The 26,139-nt window shown below is 44.2% G+C and overlaps 1 protein-coding gene and 1 non-coding gene across 2 annotated transcripts in view; both read left to right on the top strand.

Moving 5' to 3' along the window:
• The window catches only part of TM9SF4 (transmembrane 9 superfamily member 4), a 47,206-nt gene that overhangs the window by 6,000 nt on the left and 15,067 nt on the right, over positions 1-26,139 (top strand). Inside the window, exons 2-8 of the mRNA XM_045833284.1 lie at positions 15,382-15,495; positions 17,725-17,824; positions 22,346-22,514; positions 22,614-22,743; positions 23,575-23,698; positions 24,963-25,081; positions 25,177-25,288. Of these exons, the coding sequence (XP_045689240.1) occupies positions 15,382-15,495; positions 17,725-17,824; positions 22,346-22,514; positions 22,614-22,743; positions 23,575-23,698; positions 24,963-25,081; positions 25,177-25,288 (868 nt within the window). The remainder of the gene's footprint in view (positions 1-15,381; positions 15,496-17,724; positions 17,825-22,345; positions 22,515-22,613; positions 22,744-23,574; positions 23,699-24,962; positions 25,082-25,176; positions 25,289-26,139) is intronic.
• LOC123815402 lies at positions 13,939-14,073 on the top strand. The gene has a single exon (XR_006785069.1). It is a non-coding gene; the product is annotated as a small nucleolar RNA SNORA5 (small nucleolar RNA).

Raw genomic sequence — 26,139 nt, 5'->3', positions numbered from 1 at the left:
TGGTCTCTGTGTAAAGTTTTTCCTACTCTTGATATTCTGACTCAAAAGCTGTTAAAAGTTTGTGGTAATCCCCTGTGTTGCTTGACTTTGAGGAAAAACTTTCTCCTCACATAGTACATGTCAGCTGAGTAACCTTATGCCCATCCAATAGTCCATCTTGTGAAAGTCCATTTCACAGAAGAGACTAAGGCTTGGTCTGAGGGCCTGGCCTAGAATTTGACACTGATTGATCTTATGACTTCTGGCAAACAGTCTGCCTCTTTAAACCTCAGTTACCCTGCTTTAAAAATCTTCTTTTAATTGTAAAACATACATTACATAAAATTCACCATTTTAACAATTTTGTATGTACGGGTCAGTGGCATTGAGTACCTTCACATTGTTGTGTAACCATCACCCCCATCCAGCTTCAGAACTTTTTATCATCCTTTATTAAATCAGTTTCCTTATTTTTATTTCTTAATTTTTTTGAAAATTTTTATTTATTGAGTGATTTGAGAGAGAGACATCAGTTTATTTTTTCATTTAATTATGCATTCATTGGTTGATTCTTATATGTTCCCTGACCAGGAATCAAACCTGCAACCTTGGCGTATTGGTACTATGCTCTAACCAGTTAGCTCTAACCAATTAGCTCTAACCTGAGCTAATTGGCTAGGGAGTTTTCTTATTTTTAAAATGAGATGATGCTCTCCTCAAAGAGTTATTTTGATGATTAAATGAAATATGAGATGAAACCACCTAGCACAAAGACAGCTAACTTTTCTACTCCAACGTTTGAAGTCTTTTGAGAGGTAAACCATTTAAGCCTGTTGCTTGTACTGAGAATTTATTTTATAAATACTCAAGGCAGAGAGAGAAGGTCAATGCATTTCTTAAGTTTTATTTCTGTACTTTCTGGCCACAAGGTTGAGGTCTGGTTGTCTGTTGCTTGGTGAGGGTGGTCATTTGTTTATTGCATTTCCACAACCTGCTGCAGGTTTTGCCCTACCCCCAAAGAACAGTTTTGAGTCTTTTTTATGTATCTGCTCACAGCTACTCTGTGTCTGTGGGCTCTGAAACAAAGGCTGCATTTTCAGACTCTCCTGTGGCTAATTTGATTCTGTTTTTCTTTTTTCCTGTGAGTTCTTTAGCTCCATGGGGCTGCTTGGTAAGTGTTCTTTAGTTGTCATTAACTATCCAGCATGTGTGGTTGAATTCTTAGGGAGCTTTAGCTGATTGGGTAATTGATTTCAGTTAACTGTTGGCAAACTGTGCCCCAAAGCCTTTTTCTTTGTGTTTTTTTTTTCCCTTAATCTGGGGAGCGATTACTGAGTGATCTCAAAATGGCGACTATATCTTTGAGAAGAAAAAAGAATCTAGCTTACTGTTAAGGAAGGTGCTGCTTTTGCAGCAGGAATGGCATGGAATAGGAACCAGAAAAGCTGTTCAGATTGGCCAGACTGTATCTCTAGGTAATGCTATTTATGGGAAAGGAGGCTGCAAGGCAGAGGGCTCCAGAGAAGAAAAGGTTAACTTCTAGCCACAGAGAAATGTGAGTGAATGAAATAATTTTCAGTTCTCAGGGGAAGCTTCCTATTTTCTTTGGAAGAAGTTAATGGTTCATATCTTTCAAACTGGGTGGTGCAAATTTGGCGAGTGAGGGGTACTCTCTAGTCCTAATACTCCTTCACTGGTCTGTTTGGGAGAGGTTGTTTGTTTGTTTGTTTGTTTGTTTGTTTGTTTTCCCTGGCTGCCAAGAATAAGCTAGATAAGGAAGGCATAACCTTGATTCTTGGGTCTCTTGAGCTTTATAATTTTTCAGGTCACCCGTATCTTTCCCAGTAGTGCGGTGTTAGATTACAGCACAAAGGGCTTCTAGATTGCCATCACCTTGCTCCTTGCCCTGCTACCTCTTCCATCTTGTGACTTGGAACCCAAGCAAAGCAAAATAATGTTGAATGGACTTGTTCACATCTGTTAGGACTCCCACTCCTTTCAGGGCTCTGAACATACAAAAGATGTTTGCTCAGTACTTAATTGACTTTTCAGACTGAACCACACATGAGTGTTCCTGTGGTGATCAATTAAAAATGAAAGGCAAATGCAATGGAATTTCCCAAGAAGCAGGTACTTTGCTACTCCCTAACTTCCTTACAGAAATGAACTGTGAGTCACACATCATCTACTAGGTTGCAAAGGTAAAGAATTACAAAAAGTTGCCCTAGCTGGTGTGGCACAGTGCATTGAGTGCCAGTCTGTGAACTGAAGGGTTGCTGGTTCGATTCCCAGTCTGGGCACATGCCTTGGTTGCTGGCCGGGGGCCCAGTTGGGGGCATGTGAGAGGCAACCAGTTGAAGTATCTCTCACACATTGATGTTTCTGTCCCTCCTTTCCCTCCTCAAAAGAAATAAATGAATAAAATAAAATCTTTTTTGAAAAGAAAGAATTACAAAAAGTTGAAATGGTATCATGGTATCCAATACAAGGGTGTTAGCAGGGGCCCATGAACTTCTAAGTCCTTAGTCCTCCTGGACTTGTATACTAGATTCTGTGTTTTGTGGCGTTTCTCCTGGAAGCAGGCTCTGCGGGTTTTATACGATTGGCAGAGGTGTTTGCAACACCCTACCCGAGGTGAAGAGTTGCTGATCTGATCTGGTTACCCACACACCTGGTTGCAGAATCCCCTCTGCATTGTTCTTACCTTGTAACTCCCATTTTCTGTATATCTTTGCTGAAGTATTTCCAGAGGCAACCCATTTTCTTCACCTTGAAATGTAAATATTTATTCTGAATATGGGTGATCCATGTACATGCAAAAGCTAGTATAAAGAAGCTGTAAATGAAAAGAAAGTCACTCAGCTATCCCCAATTCATTCAACAGAGGTAATTTTGATTTTGTAAAAAATATTTCTCCAAAACATTTTTATGCACATAAAAATGCCTATTAAAAATTGTAAAAGTTTCTAACATACACAAAAGTAGAAGAAATAGTATAATTAAGCCCCGACCCATCACCCAACCTCAGGAATTACCATTATATTGCCAAACTTGTTTCATCTGTACCTTCCTTAGTTTTTTTTTCTTCAGGTTTGTGAAGCTATTATTTAACACCATGGAATTACCATTTCAAGTGTGTAGTAGAATAATTTTTAGTAAGTGTGTAGACTTGTTCAACCTCAATGATAATGACACAAAATTTTAGAACATTTCTGTCACCGCCCCAACAAGTTCTCTTGTAGTCAGAGGGTTGACACTTGGGGACTGTCCCTTCTCCTGCAGCCAGCCAACCACTGATCCGCTTTGTGTCTCTATAGATTGACCTTTTCTAGACATTTCACGTAAGGGGAATCATACCGTATGTAGACTTTTGCACTTGGCTTTTAGTTCAGGTCATCGTGTTGTATCATGAGTTGGTGGTTTACTCCTTTTTTATTGCTAAATAGTGTTTCATTCTATGATTATACTACATTTTGTGTAGCTACTCACCAACTGATGGGTGTTCAGATTGTTTCCAGTTTTGGACTATTGTGATCAAAGTTGTTAGGAACACTCACGTACAGGTCTTTGTATGGACATGTATGTCCTTTTCTCTTGGGTAAATGCTTAATATTGGACATGCTGGGTAGTGTGGTAAGTTTATGCCTAACTTTTTAGAGATAATGCCAAGCTTCCAAAGTGGCTATATCATTTTACATTCCCAAAAATACTCAAGGGTGTTTGGTTTCTCCACATCTTCACCCATACTTGTTGTCTCTGTTTTTGAAGTTAGCCATTCTGGTGGGTATGTGGGGATACTTTATTGTGGTTTTGGCTTGCATTGCCCCTGGACAAAAGACACCGAGTATCTTCTCATGTGCTTATTAGCCATTCCTATACCTTTGGTGAGATGTCTGTACAGATCTTTTGCCCCTTTTAAACGTGGATTGTTTGTCTTACTATTATGTTGTAAGAGTGTTTGTATGTTCTGGATGCAAGTCCCCTATCCAGATATGTAATTACAAAGATTTTTCTCCTAGTCTGTGGTCTTTCATTTCTTACTCTCTCTTGAAGTGTAAAGTTTGAAATTTTGATGAAATCCAATTTATCAATTGTTATAATGTAGATTATGCTTTTGGTATTGTATCTAAGAGATCTTTACCTAACCCAAGGTCATAAAGATTTTCTCCTCTAGAAGTTTTATAGTTTTTTTAAAAAGATTTTATTTATTTATTTTTAGAAAAAGGGAAAGAGAGGGAGAGAAACATCAGTGCATGGTTGCCTCTCGTGAGCCCCCCTCTGGGGACCTGGCCCACAGCCCAGGCTTGTGTCCTGACTGGGGATTGAACTGGTTACCATTTGGTTTGCAGCCTGCGCTCAGTCCACTGAGGTACACCAGCCAGGACCAATTTTGTTCTTTTTAAAATTTCTTTTGGATATTCCAGACCCTTTGGATTTATATACAAATTTTAAAGTCAACTTGTAAATTTCTACAAAGAAACCTGCTGGGATTTTGATAGGGATTGCATTGAAGCTGCAGATCAGGTTGGGGAGGATTGCCATCCTAACAATAACAAGTTTTCCAACCCATGAACATAGAAGGTCTCTCCAGTTTAGGTGACCTTTCATTTCTCTTGGAAATGTTTTGTAATTTTTAGTATACAAGTCCTTTAAGATTTTTATTCCTAAATGTTTTATTCCTTTTGAAACTATTATAAGTGGAATTATTTTCTTAATTTTATTTTTGTGTTGTGTGTTGTTTGTTGTTAGTATGTAGAAATACAATTAATTTTTATGTATTGCTCTTGTAATCTATGACCTTGCTCAGTTTATTAGTTCTAGTAATTGTTTTGTAGATTCCTTAGTCTTTTCTAGATAAAAGATATGTGATCTACAAATAAAAGCACTTTTACTTCTTTTTAATCTGGATGCCTTTAATTAATTAGCTTTAGTACACATTAGTTGCATTTATAAACAGTGTTGAATAGAAATGGCAAGAGTGGCCACCCTTGCTTTGCTCCTCATCTTAGACAGAAACATTCAGTCTTTCACCACTAAGTGTGGGGTTGGGTGTGAGTGTTCCATAGTTGCCCTTTTCCCGATTGAGGAACTTCCTTTCTGTTTTGAGTTTGTTGAGAGTTTTTATCACGGATGTGTGTTGGACTTTGTCAAGTGCTTTTACTTCATTGATTGTGATAATTGTGTGTTTTTTTTCCCTTTTTTCTACTTATATGGTCTATTACATTAATGGATTTTTAGATATTAAGCTAACCTTACATTCCTGGGATAAACCCTACTTGGTCACTTTTTAATATGTTGCTGGATTTGGTTTGCTGATGTTTTGCAAAGGATTTTTTAAAACTGTGTTCATTAGCAACATTTGTTTATAGTTTCCTTTTCTTGTTATGTCTTTTTCTGACTTTGGTACGTGCCTGTTCATTCTTAGAAAACCGTCCATGTCAAGATTGTTTAAAAGTATATGTATATTAATATTTTCTTCCAGTACTACTTCTATTTCAATTTTTACATTAAAGTCTTGTCTACCCTCTCCAGTACCAAACAGTTTGGATAGCTCTGTGCTGTATTTTTAATATCTAGTAGAACTGGTTTACTTTCACTATTGTTTTCAAAGTAATCCTGAAGGATAAATACCAGACTGACTACAGTGGTTTGTTTATTCGTAGAAAAGCATTGAATTGGGGGAGGGACAAGGCAGACAAAGAATCAGAGGAGAAATAACAATTTAAAAAAAAAAGAAGAATCAGAATTAGAGGAGAAAAGAGTTAGAGAGGGAGAGTGAAAGGAGACAAAAAGCAATCAACCTGTGGCAGCACAGCTTTTCTTTGGACACCCCTAATCATGACCTCAGACTGCCCCAGTGTCCCGTAGCTCACACTCTGTTGACAAACCTCTGGTCATTCTGCTGTGCCAGGTTTGGGGCAGCTGGCCTTTCTTCACTGCAGATAACTTGCTATGTGACCACAGGTAGTGTCACTTCCTCTTTTTGGACTCCTGGATTACTTGATCCCTGAGGTTTTTCAAAAAATGTCTTCATCAAACCAACTCTAGGTGGAACTTTGCCCTTGTTTTGTTCTACCTTTAGGTTGCTAGGGTTGATACAATGTCCCATATCTTTAAGGAAATCATGAATTTCTTGAGTTTCAAGGTGGTCATAGGTTTCTGGTTCACCTTTCTTGCTAGGGTGAGAGGATCTTTCACTTCCTTCCATGGTCTGATTCACTCGTGGTAATGGCCTTTTCCTTGGCTGGACCTCGCTCTCTTGTCTGAAGGTCCCTTAGATTGAGCTTGTATCTTCCTCCTTTCAGTGTATTCGTTGGTCCTGCCTTCCATTGCACCCAGAACAAGGCCCCTCTGCCTTATCAAGCACCTGGTCCGTGCCAAGTGCTTTGTGTATACTTGATTTAATCATTACCACCATTTACTACCCTGCCATGAGTTAACTATTATATTCCTATTTTACAATAAACCCAAAACTCAGAGTTTAAAAAGAAAAATCTTGCCCGAAGTCACACATTTAGAAAGCGGTGGGTCTAGGTTTTGCATTCATGTCTGCATGGTCTTCAAAGCCTGTGCTTTTTCTGCTGCCCCAGTGGTTCTCAAAGTGTGATCCCAAGACCAAACCAGCAGGATTAGTATTTCCTGGAAACTGGCCAGAAATGTAAAATTTCAAGTCCTGCTCCAGACCTACTAAAGAAGACACTGTGGGGTGTGGGCTCAGAAATCTGTTTTAATAAGTCCTCATGGTGATTTTCATGCATGCTCAAATTTCAGAACCACTATCTATCATTCTACTTCCCCACCTGGCTGCTGCTTCTCTTCACATCTGACCAAGAATTTATAGGTGATTTCATTTATACTTAATAGACGTCAAGTTTATAACTGGAAATTACTGTCTGCAGGGTAGAAATGGGCTGCACACTCCCCCCCCCACACACACACTCACTCAGTATCCTGAACAGTCTTTAAAACTGAAGATATGATTTACCCATTTCCTACCTAAAGTATCTCCTCCCTGCACTAAGGACAAAGTCCAGACTCCTCAATGTGGCCTTTGTGGGATGTGTCCCTTACCTGTTTGCCTGCCTCTTGCCTGCACAGACTGATTCATGCTTGCTATTCAAAAGGTGGTCCAAGGACTAGAAGTGTCATCCTCATCTGGGAGCTTGTTAGAAATGCAGGATGTCAGTACCCACCCCAGACCTGCTGAATCAGAATCTGCATTTTAGTAAGGTCTGTAGGTGATCTATATGCACATTAAAGTGTGAGAAGCACCAGTCTACACTTCACTTGCCAAAACCTCCTTATGGTTTCCCCCAGGCTTTTGTGCTTAAGGTTTGCTCTTCCTGGAACACTTCTCCCTTCCCTCTTCTTTCCCTTTGGCCTTCGAGTAGACTTGAGTTCTTAGATCTGCACCCCTCCCCACCAAGACCGGGTATGTTGCTACTCCTATGTACTCCCCAACACACTGTCCTTAGCCTCTTACTCCTCCATAGCATCTGGAACTTAGTATTGTGGTTAGCCTGTGACTTGTCTGTCCTCCAGCTAGCTGAAGACTCCTAGTGGGCATGCATTCTGTGAAGCTGGCACAGTGCCTGACACATAGTCGGTACTCAGTAAATAGTGAACTATGGGATCAGACTGCCTGAGTTTAAGTCCTGACTCAGCCAGTGTTATGTTGCCTCTTTGAGCCTCAGTTTCCTGATCTGTTAAATGATAATAACGAGTCTCTATCACAGAATTGTTGTTGTGAAAATTAATTGGGTTATTGCATGAAAAGAACCTAGAACTGCTGGGCCAGGAGTCAGCGTTCAGTACATATTAGCTGCAGCTGTTAGCAGTATCATCATTGCATGCTCATCATCTTTTAATGTAGTTCACCTGCCTAAAAAGAGCATACCTGTTTCTCTACATTCTTTTTTTTTTTTTAAGATATTGTTTATTTATTTTTAGACAGAGGGGATGGGAGGGGAAGGAGGGGAAACATCAATATGTGGTTGCCTCTTGGGCGCCCCCTACTGGGGGGCCGGGCCTGCAACGCAGGCACGTGCCCTAGACTAGGAATCAAACTGCTGACCCTTTGGTTTGAAGGCTGGTGCTCAATCCACTGAGCCACACCAGCCAGGGCTGTTTTTCTACATTCTGACCTTGGGCAAGTTATTTCATCTCTGGGTCTCAAGTTAACCAGCAATCATCTGAAATGATGACAGAAATCCCCAGGTAGTTGTAGTCATGAGGATGGCACAAATTGGTGTTTTTTAAGTGCTTAGCACAAAGCAGGGACAGACTAAATGGAAGGAAGGTACTGTGTCTACCATAGTGTCTTGTACTTACTTTGTAGGTGCTCAGTGATTCTGTGGCTTCCTGTTGCTTTTTAGTGTTGTTTTCCACCAGGGTATTACCCTCATTGTTGTGTCTTTTTATTTTTGTTTTGTGTATGTGTACATGCTCCATTGGTTTGAGACTTTGGAATGGAAGCGTATTGAGGTCTTTGAGGATCTGCTTTTTATTCCTCTGCAACACAACTTGAGCTCTTAGGGAGCCCCTGAGTTTCTGAGAGTGGTGTTTCTCTGCTAAGATTGAAGGATTCTGGTTTCAAAAGAAGGTAGAGCTGGGGTGACTTCTTAGATTTAATTGGCTTGATAATCCAGGAGATTGTAATCCTCTGCCTGGTTTCAACTCATGTATCAGATAAGGTTATAAAAATAAAAGTTACTGTATCTGGCTTCCTAGGAGGGGAAATTCAGAACACATAAATTTTCAATTAGCAAGATCTAATAATGTTAATATTAACTACTGACATCCCAATAAATGCAATAAATTTAGAAAATAATGTTAACTGTATAGTTTTCAAATATGGCCTTTATCATGTTGAGGTAAGTTCCTTTTATACATATTTTGTTGAGAATTTTAATCATGAATAGATTTCGAACTTTGTCATGTTTTTTTCTGTGTTGAAATGATCATTTGGGGGTTTTCTGTCACTTAATGTGGAATATCCCATTGATTGATTTTTATATGTTGAACCATCTTTGCATCCCATGGATAAAGCCCACTTGACTTTGGTGTATGATCCTTTTAATGTGTTGCTAAATTTGGTTTGCTAGTATTTTATCAAGGACTTTTCTATTTATATTCACCAAGGATATTGACCTGTTGTTTTCTCATAGTATCTTTGTTTTGGTATTGGTATGGTACTGATCTCATAAAATAAGTTTGAAATTGTTCCCTCTTCGGCTTTTTAGAAGAGTTTAAATATTGGTATTAATTCTTTGAATGTTTGGTAGAATGCACCTGTGAAGCCACCTGACCCTGGACTTTGCTTTGTTGGGAGGTCTTTGATTACTCACTAAACCTCATTTTCTTATTGGTCTATTTAGGCTTTCTTTTTCTTGATTCTATTTTGGAGGGGATCCTCTCTTTTTTTCCTTAATTAGTGTTGCTTAGTGTTTGTCAAGTTTATCTCTTCAAACATCCAACTCTTGGGTCTGTTGCATTTCTCCTATTTTTAAAACTCTTTTTTTATTTATTTCTGCTCTAATCTTTATTGTTTTCTCCCTTTTGCTAACTTTGGGCTTAGTTTGTTCTGTTTCTACTTCCTTGAGTGGTGTAAAGTGAGGATTTTTTTCTCAGATTTTCTGTTCAGTGTAGGCATTTACCACTATAAATTCCGCTCTTAGTACTGCTTTTATTGTATCCCATAAGTTTTGGTATGTTGTATTTTCATTTTCTTTTGTCTGAGGTACTTTTAAAATTCTCATTTGATTTCCTCTTTGACCCAATGGCTGTTTCAAAGTGTGTTGTTTACTTTTCACATATTTGTGGATTTTCCCATTTTTTGCTGTTACTGGTTTCTAGTTTCATTCCATTGTGGTCAGGAAAGATACATGGAATGATTTCAATCTTAAAGTTAAGACTTGTTTGGCAACCTAACATGTGATCTCTCCTGGAGAACATTCCTTGTGTACTTGAAGAAATATACTCTGCTGTTGGGTGGGCAGGTTTTTATTACGTCTGCTGGGTCCCTGTTGTTTGTCGTGTTGTTGTTCTAGTCGGCTGTTACTGATTTTTGTGTGTGGCTTTTCTACCCGTTATTGTAAGTAAGATATTAAAGTCCCCACTATTAATTGTATTGCTTTCAATTTCTCCCTTCAGACCTGTCCATATTTGCTTTATATATTTGGGTGTTCTGATGTTAGGTGCATCTGTTCTTTAATTGTTACCCCTTCCTATTGAATTGACTCTTTTGTCATTATATATAATGATCTTTGTCTCTAGGCAGTTTTTTTTTACTGAAAATCTATTTTGTATAATACAAGGAGCCATCTCTGCTTTTTTTGTTGTTGTTACCATTTACGTGGAATATCTTTTTCTGTATCTCCACTTTCAACCTTATGTGTGTCTTTAGACCTAAAGTGAATCTCATATATAGCAAATCTCTGGATCTTGGTGGGTTTTGTTTGTTTTTCAGCCACTATGACTTTTGATTGGGAATTTAATCCATTTACTCCCCAGATTATTCTAATACCATCAGCATTGAGAATCACTATTCTTTACATACAGATAGGGTATAGGCATAATAGATATCCTTAGGGATTCTTGAACTACTGTATTTTGCCACGTATAATGTGCATGCACAGTTAAGCGGGATTTTTATGCCCATTATTATTCCCGTGGTATGGAATGATTATTCCCATGTATAATGTGCACCCTTATTTTTCTCTCAAAAATTTGGACAAAAAAGTGTGTATTATACATGGCAAAAACAGTAGGTCCTTGGACAGGTGGAATGGTGGAAAGTGTTAAAAACTCCTTAAATTTGAGACTTCAAAAAAATAGATTCTAGAGGCATACAGCAAAGATTAAGAAATAGTATTCAACCTTTATATAACTGGATAGTATTATAGATCAGAAGTTGGTTTGTGCTTATTAATTTGTTAAATAAGAATTTATTGAGTGCCCTGCCAACAAAGCTAGACAAGCCATCAGTGCAGCTGGAGAGGTGGCAGATGTGTATGTGACCATACTCAAAAGGGAAAGTGCACTTTTGGGGAGCTTTTGGTACAGAGTGCCAAATTGCCCCCTTAAAGTGTTCTTGTTTGTAATCCTTCCAGCATGTGAGAATACCAGAACAGTAACATTTTACCCCTGACCGGTGTGATTCAGTTGGTTGGGCATCATCCCAAAAAGACAAAGGTTGATGGTTCAATTCCCTGAGGGCACATGCCTGGGTTGTGTGTTTAGTCACCAGCTGGAGTGCATACAAGAGGCAGCTGATCAGTGTTTCTCTCTCACTTTCACTGTCCCTTCCCCTCTCTCTAAAAATGAATAAATAAAATCTTTTTTAAAATCACAATTTAATATCTAAAACTGACAGTGTTGCCAGGGCTGGTGTGGCTCAGTGGACTGAGTGCCAGCCTGCAGAACCAAAGGGTCGTCAGTTCAATTCCTAGTCAGGGCACATGCCTGAGTTGCGGGCCATGTCACCTGGTTGGGGGCGTGCAAGAGGGAACTGATCGTGTATCTCTTGCACATTGTTGTTTCTCTCCCTCTCTTTCTTCCTCCCTTCCCCTCTCTCTAAAAGTAAATAAATAAAATCTTTAGAAAATAAAATAAAACTGACAGTGTCATCTTGGTGCAATCATTAATTCTAATGTGAACTTCTAAATTGCTTTTGATTGCCAATTTATATTATTCAAAGAATCAAGCATATTATGGAAATATTTGCCATTTTTTATCTGTTAGTCCTTCCTCTAAGATAAATTGATTTGAGATTTATTGGTATATCTTTGTGTGAAGGTTTTGGGTTTTTTTTTTCAACATTTTATTTATTTATTTTTAGAGAGAGGGAAAGAGAGGGAGAGAAACATTGATATAAGAGAGAAACATCCTACGGTTACCCCTTGTATGTGTCTGACCGGGGACTGAACCCATGACTCAGGCATGTGCCCTGACTGGAAGTGGACCCCCGCCCCGCCCCAGCTTTCACTTTGCTGTGTGATGCCCAACCAGCTGCGCTATACCAGTCAGGGTTGTCTGTTTTCTGCACCTTTTTTCAAAAATGAAGGGTTGGGTTATTTTTATTTTAAAACAACTTTTGGGCTTTGGCAGAGTAGTTCAGTTGCTTAGAGTGTTGTCTCGATAGGCCACGGTTGCGGGGTTCATCTCCGGTCAGGGCACATACAAGAAGCAGCTGATGAAAGCACAGCTAACTGGAAGAAAAAACTGATGTCTCTGTCTCTCTCTCAAATCAGTCAATTAAAAAAATTAAACAACTTTTGAATGACAGTTTATGCCAGTAACCCAGGATTTGTCTTCCTTGCATTTTAATTAACTGGAATTCAAGTACAAAGAGGAATTAGAGGAAAAAGAGAGGACAGGGTTTATTTCTCACAGGAAGGAAGCACTTACATTCTAAGGACTGACCAGTGAGGCCCAGCAAAAAGGGCTCCAAAGAGGGAGGCCTGAATCCTTCGGGGACTGGTCAAGTGGAGGAAATCCTCTGGTCGAGAGGAAATCAGATGTGTGACCAGTGCAGTCAGAAGGCTGTCCACCACAGAAAGAGAGGGTAGAGACCTGTTTGTCGTTGCGTTCCAGACAAACCCAGACCACTAAGCCCTTCCCCTGCACGCTCATGGAGTGTCTCTGGAGGGGTTGTCTGTGGGGAGCTGAAGTGGGAGGAAGATTTTTTTCATGGTTTACTTGTTTCTACTGTTTGAATTATTTAGATGTTCTACTTTTTCAAAGCTTTTTTTTTTTTTAATCTTCACCCAAGGACATTTTTTATTAGTTTTAGAGAATGAGGAAGGGAGAGAGAGAAACATTAATTGGTTGCCACCCATACGTGCCCAGACTGGGGATTGTCCGAGTCTGGACCGGGGTCATACACAACTGCAACCCGGACTGGGGATTGAACTCACAACCTAGGCAGGTATGTGCCCAGACTGGGAATCAAACCCACAGCCTTTTGGTTACAGGAGGATGCTCCAACCAACTGAGCCACACTGGCCAGGGCTCAAAACTTTTTAAAGGTAGTTATTTTTTTAAAGCTTCTTCACTAATGATTGTGTCAAATGCTCACATCAGAGGAGACTGGGTGAAGGGTACATGGGAACTGTCATCATACCTTTGCAGGTCTCCTGTGAATGTGAACTTATTTAAAAATAAATTTTTTAAAAGGATGGGGGCGGGGATGGGGAATACTGTCTTTCTATACAGAATCCTGCCCCGTTAGGCAATTTTTTACCTTCTAGTCTTGTCATTTCCTTTAAAGATTTTCCTCCTCTCATCCCTAATTCTGCTGACCTTCTAATTATCATATACAATACAGGTCTCAGCCATTTTTCACTGTTTTTAATAGTTGGGGTCAAACTATTATTTCATATTTCATAATGAACATTAGCTGGCAGATACATACAAATGTTTACAACACATCAGGGGGAAAAACAGTCTGTGGACATACTGTTTTTAAGACTTGGACCAACCTGGGTATCTGTTTAAAAAGAAAAAAGTGTATTGAGCTCAGAACCTTAAACTTTTTTTTTAAGATTTTATTTATTTTTAGAGAGGGAAGGGAGGGAGAGAGACACACACAGAAGCATCAATGTGCGGTTACTGGGGGCCGTGGCCTGCAACCCGGGCATGTGCCCTGACTGGGAATCGAACCTGCGATGCTTTGAGAACCTTAAACTTTTAAAGCCATTTTTCTCAACTTGAGCTCCGGGGGGAAATGCAAACAAGTCTATATGTTTGTCAAGCTCTCGAGGGATTCTGATTCCTAAATTGCAGAAAGAATCATCTGCGTTGGGGGGTCGGGGGTAACTTGAAGGACGGAGGGGCTGCCGAGGCAAGTGACCAGGAGGCGGTGGCCAGTGTTCAGGCGGAGGAAATGAAGGTCTGAAATGCTCCTGCAGTTACGGGGCGGAGAGAGGAGGCAGGTGCAGAAACCAGATTGAGGTGGCCTGCAGCCATGTCAAATTCAGTGCCTGCCCCACCCATGGTCGGCACTGGCCCAGAAGGCTGCAATAGAAACACTGTGACTCATGGGCCCTGGTGGCCTCTGCTGGGCCTCAGGGATAAATTTGGTTACAGACACCAAGAAAAAGGAAGAAGAAAAAAAAGATTGAGGTGGTGATCCAAGTGTAGATGACAAAAGTTCCTTGTTCAGACCAGGCAGAGAGAAGTAGGAAGCTCTTCTAGTTCCTCAAGGGGGAGAAGAATTCTTTGATGGGGTGAATTTCCTGAGGCTAGTAATTGATCTCTCTTGCCTTTGATCTCCAGGAGGTGACTACCCTGCATGCAGATTATTTGCTGAGTGCCTGTGCCATGCTGGGTACTGGAGACACAGTCCCCCTGCGCCCACAGAGATTACATTCAAGTGGAGGGGGACAGATGATACACAGATAAACAGTTGCATATTGTCTGAGTCAAGTAGATAAGCTTGTGCAGAGAAGCAGAGTAAGGAGATGGAGAAATGGGCAATGGGAGCCCTGAGATTGCTATTTTAGTTAGGATTGTCCATAAAGGCCTCTTTGAGGAAGTTACATTTGAGGAGACCCGAATGAACTTAGGAATGAGATGAGCCATGGAGGTGTCTGAGGCAAGAGGATTCTGGCTGAGGGAGCAGTAAAGGCAACAGCCCTGAGGGGTGCAGAAGGACTTGCTGTCAAGAGACAACAAGGCCAGTGCAGCTAGAGCTGAGGGAGGAGGAGAATGGGAAGTGATGAGGTCAGCAACTTTGAAGAAGGCTCATAGGGAAATATATTGGTAACGGAGGAGCTCCCTGGCAAAGCAAGCCTGTTTGTTACTATATAGAGAAATGAGAGTTAATGGAACACTTGAGCTAGCTCTACAGGAGAGTTATACAATATGAAATGGTTAAAAGAGCATTGATCCAGCTCTGGCTGGTGTGGCTCAGTGGTTTGAGTGCCAGCTTGTGAACTAAAGGGTTGCTGGTTCAATTCCCAATCAGGGCACATGGCTGGGTTGCAGGCCTGGCCTCCAGTGGGGGGCACTCGAGAGGTGACCACACAGTGATGTTTCTCTCCCTCCCTTCCCTTCTTTCTAAAAATAAATAAATAAAATATTTAAGAAAAATAAGTTAAAAAAAAAGGAACATTGTTCCAGAAGTGGGGAAATGTGGCCCCTGTATTACAGTCTTCCCTTCTGCCCCAGTAAATTACTTCACTTATTTTATTGCTCATGTCTGGAAGTGCAGAATTGGTTCTCTGTAGCACTGTTGGGGGACTAGGAGGCAGCATTTAGAAGGGCCTTGGGCTTCCCAGAGTGGGGACGAGGCTGGGTCGGTTAAAGTAGACAGGAAGGTACTTCCTGACTTGGTCTGCCCCCAGGGGCATGTTCACCTCTTTCCCTCGTTCCAACCTTAGCATCTCTTTCTCCGAGCAGGATTGGGTCCAGTGGTCCCTGCTACTTGTCTCCCTCCCATGTGAAACAAGAGCCTTCTATGTCCCTGGGGTTGCACCAATGAACTTCCACCAGAACGACCCTGTAGAAATCAAGGTAAGTGTTTTCCTGGACTGCCGGAGCCTCTGTGCTGGACGGTCTAGCTGGAGGACCTTAGTGAGCTGGTTATACCCCTCCTGCGGCTGCAGAGAACAAAGACCAGAGCCAGTTAGCCTGGGGATTAGGGTGAAGAGGGCTCGGTGCTTGCTGCACAGGCTGGAAGTCAAGTCCCTCAGGAGCCCAGCATCTCCACCCGTGTGAGAGTGTTCTCTCTGTGTCCCTCCCTCTCTCTCCCTGGCTCTGTCTTCATTCTGCGTCTCTGTTTTTCTCTCACTTTCACTATCACATGTTTTCCTTCCCCTGACCCCGCCCCACCTCCATTTCTTTCTGTGTCTCAGCCTGCTTCCTCTATGGCATCTCTGCCTTCCTCTTTCATCTGCTCCCTTTCCTCCCTTACCAGCCTTCCCTGCATAACTTATGTCATCTGTACATGTGCAGCCTATTCTGCCCTCTTTTTTTAATTTTAGCTCCTGCCACCAGCTAGATTCTCCAGTTCATTATCTGCAAATGGTGTACTGCATATCTGGGTGGTGGTATATAAGATGATATAAGAATAACTGTCTTTTTTAATGTATATTAGAAAATATAGCTAGTACTTCAACTCATAAGTTCATGACTGTCAGTGTTGATTTTCTGTCTTAACACTGATAAAATGTTTGCTTCTTAAATGTATTTACTGAAAAATGAGTCAGATCCAAGTAAATAGTAGAGTAAATGGTAAATAGGCAGGGCAAGTTGGTACAGGAACGATTAGGATTTAAGGAAGATTGCCCTCAGTCAGAGTCCAGAGAGAAGCCTTCCAACTGGGCTGCCTCCCCTTGTCAGGCTAGATACCTGTTTATGGGTCAGTCGACCGTGTTGGGGGTGGAAACTGGGAGGGAGTCACTTAAAAAATGGTTGACTAGGGATAGTGGGCAGTCTGGCTTCTCGATTATGTCTCTAAAACAGTGGGTCATTGGTGGCGTTCTCAGAGCCCCGGGCAGGGCTGGGGGCTGCTAGCGGATCTTCTTGGATCTGGTTTCCTAGGAAACAAACTGGAAGGTGGAGATTTGGTACGGGAGATGTATCGGGGAGACTCTCAGGGTCAGCAGCTTGGTGAGAGTGAGGAAGTGGGACTGGACGCGGGAGACGCTGGGCTGTGGTGCAGCTGAGGCCTGTGGGACGCTCTGGAACTAGAATGACTAGCCCTTCATAGTGGCTCCAAATTGAGGCAAGAGGACGACCGGCTCTCTGTATCCCCACGAACCAGTCATTGGAGATGGACTGCCACCAGGGAAAGGGTGTAACCTTGTACACGGGCTCCCACCTAAAGGGACTCCCCTCTACCATCACCTGAATACACATTCCGAACACTTCAGTCTGTTAGTCATTTCTTCTGTGCAGTGTTTACAGTGTAGGACACTTGGCATTCTCACACCCCCATCAGTCCCCCATAGACAAAATAATGTATAGCTGAAATTTTTGAGTCATCTTATATACTTTTGGTGATGCTATAAAAGGAGCTAGCAGAACTTACAAAGTTAAAATAAATTCTGCTCCTAAAATAAATGTACATTTCTTGCTGTGGTACCATGTTGATGTGAACCACATCTTTGCTGCTCTGTGCAAAGGTAAAGCAGTGAGATTGTGTGAAAATAAAGTTTTCTGTTCTGAGCATCATAGCATTCAAAAGGAGAAGCAGAAGACAAGAAAGTCACAAAGGGCCATCCACATGACAGGCCCTCACATGTATGTGTCTCTTTGTTTGCCACCAAATTTTAGGTGTTATCAGAATTTCAGAACACTACACATCACGCTTATTTGGGGCATCATTTACAAGCAACTTGATGGGCTCACAGAACTGGGAGCCAGAGGCTGCTGTGATTATAAATAAGGAGTGAACGTCTTTGTTCCTAAATGTTGTCTTCATTTGGAGTTATTTCCACAGGAAAGATGCCCAGAAGTGAAAATATGGTCAAAGGATATCAGCATGTTGGAAACCCTTAGTATATATTGAATTTGTTTGTGGTTGGAAATAGAGTCTGTAATGTAGTCTAATAAACCTAATGAAATGTGAAATAATTCAGAATTGTGGGCAGCAGAGTATATAGTATGCTATAGTTGTGTCTGTAGCAGTTCGTTTGCCTCTTAGATAATGTTACTAAGTGTGCCAAAGATGCGTGGGTACCAGGGAGGACTATTAAAACGGTCTGGATTGAGGAATAATGGCCTCTCTTCTCCCACCAGGCAGTGAAGCTCACCAGCTCTCGAACCCAGCTACCTTATGAGTACTACTCACTGCCCTTCTGCCAGCCCTTAAAAATAACCTACAAGGCAGAGAATCTGGGTAAGTTCTCTCTCACTGCTGTCAACCTGTCCCAGTGGAAGCCCAGACCTTTTCCTAATGATGATAACAGTTAACCTTTATGTAACACTTAATATGTGCTGGATACATCCCTTGTTGTTTACATACATATTAGTTTGTTTAACCCTCAGAACAGCCCTAGGGAGGTAGCTGTTATTTTTATTCCCATTTTATAGGTGAAGTGGCTTGCCTCTGGTCATATTGCGAGTCGATGTGTAAGCTGCCTCGGAGGCAGGTGGTCAGGCTTCAGACTTGGAGCTCTTGGCTGCTGTTCAGATTGGCTCTCCCTTGATTTCTACATATCGTACCTTTCTCTCTCCCTCGTGGTTTCTGGAACCCACTCTACTTTTAATTAAAAGAGTGAGTGATCGCTTCTGGCCTTAAAGGAAGCAGGAGAAATCTCCATAGTTCTCGTTACTCTGTGCAAGATTCACCTCAAATGGTGTGTGAGGCACCCAGGGCAACATCTGGCATAAGTGTTCCATACGTAGCAGCTGTCTTTTTTCTAATTAAAATAACTATTTGTCAGAATTTCAGGCTTAAAGGAAAGGGTATGTGGAGGCATCTATTCAGGACACACCTGTTAGTACTTATTTCTGTGCCTGTCCCAGTGTTAAGGCCTGGAGATGAAAATACGGAAAGATGCTCTCCCTGACTTCAGAGAACTTCAGAGGCTTACCTCTTTTCCTGTACCTTAGGGAGGAGGAAGGAGACAACTGGCTCTTGAGCAGGCCCCTGAAAGGGCTGCTTCTCTGGCAGGGCTACCCATGGCTCAGATGTTTCCAGAACCCCTCACTGACAAGTGTGTCTACTGCCAGGTGTTGGGAGCCCCAGAACAGTGGGGGGCAGGCCTTGGAGCCAGTTTAACCCAAACAGGCAGCACGGCCTGTCTCAAAGTCTTGCCTTACACTGTTGAACAGAAGTTGGTCTTGGGGCCTAGGCTGACTTCCACAGACTGTCTGGACTCCTCCTCTTGCCTGCCACTAGCCCTTGGCTTTCCTGTCCACACCATACCGTGCTCTGGTCACCTTGTCTGTCTGTCTGTCTGGGATGCCTGACCAGCTGGATCCACCCGGCTTCCTGGCCCCAGGCCCCTCACAGCAGCCCCTCCCTTCCCCTGTGAGCTGGTGTGGATTCGTTGGCAGCCCAAGGCTCTGCAGTTGGGTGCACTTCAGTGTTATACTAGGTGACCCTTAACCTTTCTGAGCCTCTGCCACATTTTCCGTGAAGCTGGGGAAATGGTCCTGCCTGCTAGGAATAGAAACTTCTGTGTACAAAAGTTATCCTGCCATATATTATCCCATTCTGTCTTTGTGTGCTGCCTCCTTTCATGGCCATGGGGCTCTCTGAGCAGAGGGATCATACCTTATATCCGCCCCCCTCTCTGCCCCTTCTGACCCTGTGCCTAACACACAGCAGACATTCAGTAAGTGTCACTGCCCTGATGAGCAGAGCAGAAACATCCTTGATTGGATGCCTGTTGCATTGTAAGCCTTGTACTCGGTACATTATCATCATCATCATCACCATTAATACTTACAGGGTTCTTCCTTTGAGTCAGGCACTCTTCTAAACACTTCTGGCTTTAACTGAGCTGATTCTCACAACAGACCTATCACAGAGCTGCTCTTACTATCCCCTAATCATAGATCAGGAGACTGAGGCACCAGGAGGTGAAGTGGCTGGCCCTAGGTCACTCACCAAGCAGTGGCAGAATGCAGGAACTCTGGCCGTAGCCTTAAGCACTTTACTCTGCACCTTATCTTAGTTGATTCCTGTAGTAACTCTGCAAAACCAAATATAATTGCCCTGTGTCATAGGAAAGGGAACGGCAGCTTTCAGGGTTAGAAAGACTTGTTTGGGGTCACATGTTCAGTCGGTAGAGAAATTGAGGTATTAGCCCGTTTGTGTGTGTTTGTTTGTTTGTTTGTTTGTTTGTTTGTTTGTTTTTAACTCCAAAGCCAGATTCTTTCTGTTGTCCCAGGCTGCCTTCCCAGAAAGGCGTGACCGGGTGGTCTGAGAGCTCTGCTCCAGATCCCCTTCACACTGATAGAGCTTCGTCTCGCTGGGGCGTGCTGGGGCGTCTGTGGCAGATGTGCCGAAGGAGGACCTCAGACTCTCTTGAGGGTCCACATTCATAGCTTGTTGCCCATTTAACCTGGCTGGCCACCTGCTCACAGTTTTAAAGTTAAAAGGAATACTTCCGTATTAGAAATGAGCCATTCCCGACCAGTATGTTCTCTTTCTTGGTTTAAATTTAATTTCTAAATATCAAGAAGTGATACCCATTGTACTTGGGCTGCATCCCTGTTCCTCTCTCTGTATGTTCTTCCTGAGCTTGTGACCCTGCCATCTATATATGACCACTCACAGTTTCCATCAGTATTGACCTCTCTTCTGAGCCTTCTGTCTCGGTGTCTATTTCCCAATATATGAGGTCAAACTTGACAAACTGAAAAACTGCCTTCAGTCTAGCTTTGCTATACGTCCTGTCTTCCCAGCCAGAGCGTGGTTGTAGGAACCTCAGTCTTCCCAGTGTGCACCACTCCTCGCTCATCAGGCAGGACCAGGTTCCCCAGATTCCGCCACCTCAGTAGCTCTGGATCTGTGTACTTGTTGCCACCCTCATCACACCCTCCCATCCAGCTGCTACTGTTGCTCACTTGCATGACAGACTGCCATCGTCCCTTGAATCTTCTGTGTTTTCTTCACAAAACATCCAGAGAGAACTTTCTGTAACCAGAATCAGACAACGTCTTCCTCTGGGTCTGTTAGAAACGTTTTGTTGGCTTTCGTCACTCTCTGGATAAGTCCCAACTTCCAGCGTGGCCCACAGCCCCTGAGACCCAGCTCCAGCCCGCCTCTCCAGCTTGCCTCAAGTTGCTCTCTGCATTGCAGCCACCCAGGCCTCTAGATTTTACCTTGCTTCCCACACCCTCAAGGGGCCTTTGCATATTCTGCTCCATCTGTTTAAAATATTCTTCCCTTATCTCTTTACGTAGTTAATGCTTCTCTTCCTTTATAGTTCATTTCAAGCATCACTTCCTCAGAGGAACTTTCCTAGACCCATTCCCCCATGTCTAGAGCAAGTTCCTCTTGTACAATATGTTCTCATTATTCTGAATATTTAAGCAAAGTCCTTTTCCCATTAGACCGTAAGCCTCATGTGTATGTCTGTTCAATATTCTATCTTTACGGCCTAGGACATAGCCAGCACCTGTTTGGAAATGAGTGAGCATGTAAGCGACTAGGCAGAGAGGTGCACGCTGGTAGGCAAGTGTTAGTCCTGCCCGTTGGCTTCTTTCAGTCCGTCTCCTTTGGCTTGCCCCGTTTCGCATCATCACAACAACATTGTTAGAATAACTCAGAACAAAAACACCATTGGGTTTAGCTAACAATCTCCAGCTGCCTGGTGCCTGTGAGCATGACATCTGGCAGCAGGTTCCTCAGAAGCAGGCATGCAAGGGCCATGCCAGTTCATCAAGTAAAAAGATGCTTTAGCTGAAAATCTCAGGTACCAGTTTTACTCCGCTTCCTTCCTTGCCTGAATCAGTATCTAAAAACACAGAGATAAATAAGAAACACTTTCTGCCCTTAAAAAAACTCATAGTCAGGTAGGGAAGACAGAAACTTGGTATAGTAACAGTGTGCAAAGTCATTATTATTGACATTAGAAAAGGCACAGAGATGATGCTGATGATGAAAATAACATTTGTTGCCCTGACCGGTGTGGCTCAGTTGTCTGGGCGTCATTCCGCAAAGCAGGAGGCCACTGGTGCAGTTCCTGGTCAGGACCAAGGCCTGGGCTGCCGTTGGGGTGTGTACGAGAGTCAACTGGTGGACGTTTCTCTCTCACATCTACGTTTCTTTCTCTTTCCACCTCTCTTCCCCTCTCTCTAAAAATAAATTAATGAAATTTTTTTCAAATGGTATTTGTTGCCTGCTTACTCTGTGACTGGTACTTTATTTTTCACTGTAATCTGGTGAGGTGAGTGCTATTATCCTCATTTTACAGATGAAGAAATCGGGGCTCGGTGAAGTTAAATGACTTACCTGCCACCCAGGTGGCAGAGGCAGCGTTCAGTAGCAGGCAGCCCTGTCCTCGCCGCTCTGTGCTGCTTCCTCAGTGCAGAGGAAGTCAGAGGAGGGAGCGATGCGCTCTGTCCTGAAGAAGTCAGGACGGGCCTCCCAGGGTGAAAGAGACGCAGAGCTGGCTGTGTGAGGAGGAGCTTCTCAGAAACCAGGGGCAGGCGATGGCACTCCAAGGCAGAGGAAGGAACCTGAGGCCTAGAGGCGTGGCATGAAATGGCATGTTTGATGAGAGAGTCTGGCGGTGCTAGGGCTCAGAAAGGGAGGAGAGGCCAACAGGTGGGAGTCAGAGGGGCCAGCTGAGCCCCAGCATTGGCGATGGCCCTGCAAGTCAGCCCTGGGTCTCCGTGGCTCTGCTGACCTCAGCAACCTCAGGGCGGAAGCTCTGAGCTCCATCTGTCTCTCTTATGGCAGGAGAGGTGCTGAGAGGGGACCGGATTGTCAACACCCCTTTCCAGGTTCTCATGAACAGCGAAAAGAAGTGTGAGGTTCTGTGCAGCGAGTCCAACAAACCAGTGACGCTGAACCGGGAAAAGAGCCGGCTTGTAGCAGAGCGGATCTCGGAGGACTACTATGTCCACCTGTAAGTCGTCCTCTGCTCCCTGCCAGCCTCAGGCTCCCACGGGGGAGGGCCCTGCTGGGAGCGGTGGTTCAGAGGACTGATGAGTTCCTGGGTCCCCAGCATTGCCGACAACCTGCCCGTGGCCACCCGGCTGGAGCTCTATTCCAGCCGTGACGGTGATGACAAGAAGAAGGAAAAAGATGTGCAGTTTGAACATGGCTACCGGCTTGGCTTCACAGATGGCAACAAGGTAGAGGGGTCTGGGGGTGCTCAGAGGGCCTGGGAAGCCACACTCCAAAGTCACCAGCGGTCGGAACCACAAAGGAGTGTGAAATGTTTAGCTCTAGGCTTATAGTATCAATAGAAAAGTTGGGGCTGGTTGGGGCAGGTTCTTCCAGGCCCTCTTGGGCAAGGCTGTGGCAGGTAGAAGGCACAGTCCCTAAAAACTCAGATTCCGATGTGTAAGACTAAACCCTCCGAAAATATCCAAGGACAAAAACGTCTCTATTGAGGTACAGCTCCTGTCCTCAGAGGGCTTCTGTCCTGATTAGGAAGAGAACTGCCAGTGTGAGACCCTGCCCCTTAAGCCCCATACCATTCACTGGTCGTGCCGCCACCGTGGCCGTCAGTGCCACAGCGGTTCAGAGGGAGCTCAGCCTGTGTTCAGGCTTCCTTCCAGGACGTGGCCCTTAAAACCAGGCAGGCCTGAGCTCAGTCAAGTCAGGGCAGCACTCCAGTGGGAGTGAATGCCGTGAACAGGGCTGCAGTGTGGGGACAGCTTGTGGGGCAGGGAGCAGCTCGGGGAGACAGGGTGACCCGGTGTGTCTTAGAAGATAATGACAATCAGATGATGGAAGGCTCGAATGCCAGGCCTGGAGATGGACTGCTGCCTGGAAAACCCTAGGGAGCCCTGGCAGGTGTCCGAGAACAGGCAGCTGTGAGAGCATTGCTTTTGGACGGTTGGGACAGCCAGTCTGTTGGACAAGGGGAGTGCCTTGATACCTAGGGTGGGCCGCCAGAGTGGTTTTCTGGTTGTTTCTCGGCTCCTAGTTATCTTGGTTTCTCTGTCGGTCGGTTTTAGATCTACCTGCACAACCACCTCTCGTTCATCCTTTACTACCACCGAGAGGACCTGGAGGAGGACCAGGAGCACACATACCGTGTCGTCCGCTTCGAGGTGATTCCCCAGAGCATCAGGCTGGAGGGTGAGTGGGGAGGTGTGACCAGAGGGGCAGGGCTGGTGGCTGGGCCTGGGCTTTTACACCCAGGGTCTTCTCACACTTGATTCCTTAAATGGCTGATCGGCCCCAATGAGGCAGGTGGAGACAGCCGAGGTAGGGTCTCACTGCATTCGCATTAAAGAAGCTGGGGACAGGGAGAACTGACATCTCTTGTATCCTGGCCTGGCACCTTACCAGTTCACTACCTCTGGCAGCCCCCTGATGTATTAGTGATTATAGATGAGGAAGCAGAGGCTCCAAGAGGTTGGTGGCTTGGCCGAGACCCAGTAGCCACTTGAGGCTTGCCTGGGCCCCTCATAAAACCAGGCCAGCTCCCCCTCGTTTGAAGAAAATGGGGCAATGCACAGACAGAGTTCTCACGCAGGCAGCTTCTGCGTTTCTCACCCTCTGTGTGTGTGATTGGTGTAGACCGAAATTGGCCCAGGGTCAGCAGGCCTGGTCTGGTCTCACCTCTCCTGTCAGCACGTGCTTGCTACACGGTGCACTCGGATGTAGGAGGCCTGGCGCTATGTCCACAGTAGTTGTGGGTTTCAGGGCGTGTGGTTCTTGGTTTGTTTTGAAGCTGTGGAACTGAGTTCTCAAACAAAACCATAGAAGTCTCGTGTAAAACATCCTCTACTTTCAGAGCCTCATACTGCCTCTCCTCTGTGAGTGTCACGAGCTCAGCTTTATAGCTCCTATGTGATTATTTTGTCATTGTCTCTCCCCCACTGGCTCTTTGAGGTTGGAGACTTTGCTTTTCCCATCGTTTTATCTCCAGCACAGTATCTGGGACAGAGGAGGTGCTTATGGTATGTTTTTTGGTTGAACAAATGGACAGATAACAGGATGAATGAAGGAGGCAACTGAGTGAGTGGATGACTAAAGAGCCAGAACTTTGGAGACTCAGGGAATGAGTAAACGTCGATAAGATGAGTCTGTGGTGTTCTGCATGTTGAATGGGACTGGTGGAATGGTAGGTGAATGTTTGACTTGAGTGAAGGAAGGCGGATTGATTAAATGAGGGGCTCAGACCCCCCCCCCCCCCACACACACACACACATCTCTGCAGCCCCTGAGGCCCTTTGGAAGGTCAGGACTCTGGGGAGCTGTTCTCCCAGCCTCCACTCAGACCCTGGGTCCCGGCAGCATGCCTTCCCCTCAGGCAGCTTCGAAGGTACCTGCAGAACAGCCCTGGGGCAGTAGCATTGGCCCCCACAGGAACAGACTGAGTCTCTGTCTCTCACAGACCTCAAAGTAGATGAGAAGAGTTCATGCACCCTGCCTGAGGGCACCAACTCCTCGCCCCAAGAAATTGACCCCAACAAGGAAAATCACCTGTACTTCACCTACTCTGTACACTGGGAGGTGAGAAAGGGCTGAAGCCCACAGCAGGGGAGGAGGGTCCTGGTCTGGGCAGCAGTGGTCTAGCAGGGCTCTGAAGTGCTTGCTCCCCCCACCAGGAAAGTGACATCAAATGGGCTTCTCGCTGGGACACCTACCTGACCATGAGTGACGTGCAGATCCACTGGTTTTCTATCATTAACTCTGTAGTGGTGGTCTTCTTCCTATCAGGTGAGAGGTTGTGGGTTGGAGGGTGGAGAGGACAAGGGGGTGAGGGATAAGGGGCTGAGGCATCACATCACTAAGGGGAATTTCTTGGTGGTTCTCGGGGCCAAGCATGGGTTAAGAACAGTACTCAGGGCTCTGTGGTAAGCCTCAGGTACACAAAGGTGAATAATATTTGGTCACTACGCTGGAGAGCTCCTAGGGGACGCGGATACCTCGCATGTACACAGTCAGTCAGCAAGACTCTTGCACATTCTCCGAGGGCACCGTGCCACGTGCTGGGATGTGGTGGTGAGCAAACCCAGCCCAGTTTCTGCCCTCAGAGTCTGTATTCTGCTGGTGGGGGAGACAGAGAAAAAGCAAAGAAACAGTGATGAATGCTATGAAGCAGGTAAACAAGGTGACCAAATACACAGCCATGAGGAAAAGGTGAAGGCTACTTTAGAGAATACTTCTCTGAATGAGGAGGAGCCACCTTTTGAAGAACCAGGGAAAGACTGGCCCAGCAGGGGCCACTGCCCTGCAGTGGGATGGCAAGAGGGTGGTGAGCAGAGGTGAAATGAAACTGACCATTCAGTATCATATGAGAAATAAAAGATAATACTGCTTACTGTTTAATATAATAAACATTTAACCCAGGGCCCAGCTGCTGTGCTAATAAGCACTTTACAAGCATGTCAGTCCTTGAAGTCCCGTTGAGTTAAGTTAGTTCACAGTCATACAACCCATTGTTGTAACCTGTGCCCTGTGCTGCCTGAAGAGGTAAATGGTGCTGTGGAAATACAGGTGGGGGCACCTCTGAACTGGCTGGGGTGTTGAAAGGCAAAGCTGCCTGGGGTGAGTCTTAAAGCTTGAGT

This window comes from Phyllostomus hastatus, unplaced genomic scaffold, assembly GCF_019186645.2.
Source record: "Phyllostomus hastatus isolate PE091 unplaced genomic scaffold, TTU_PhHast_1.1 phas_contig_17, whole genome shotgun sequence".
Lineage (NCBI taxonomy): Eukaryota > Metazoa > Chordata > Mammalia > Chiroptera > Phyllostomidae > Phyllostomus > Phyllostomus hastatus.
The sequence above is the reverse complement of the archived record's forward strand: the minus strand, read 5'-3'. Positions and strand labels throughout refer to the sequence as shown.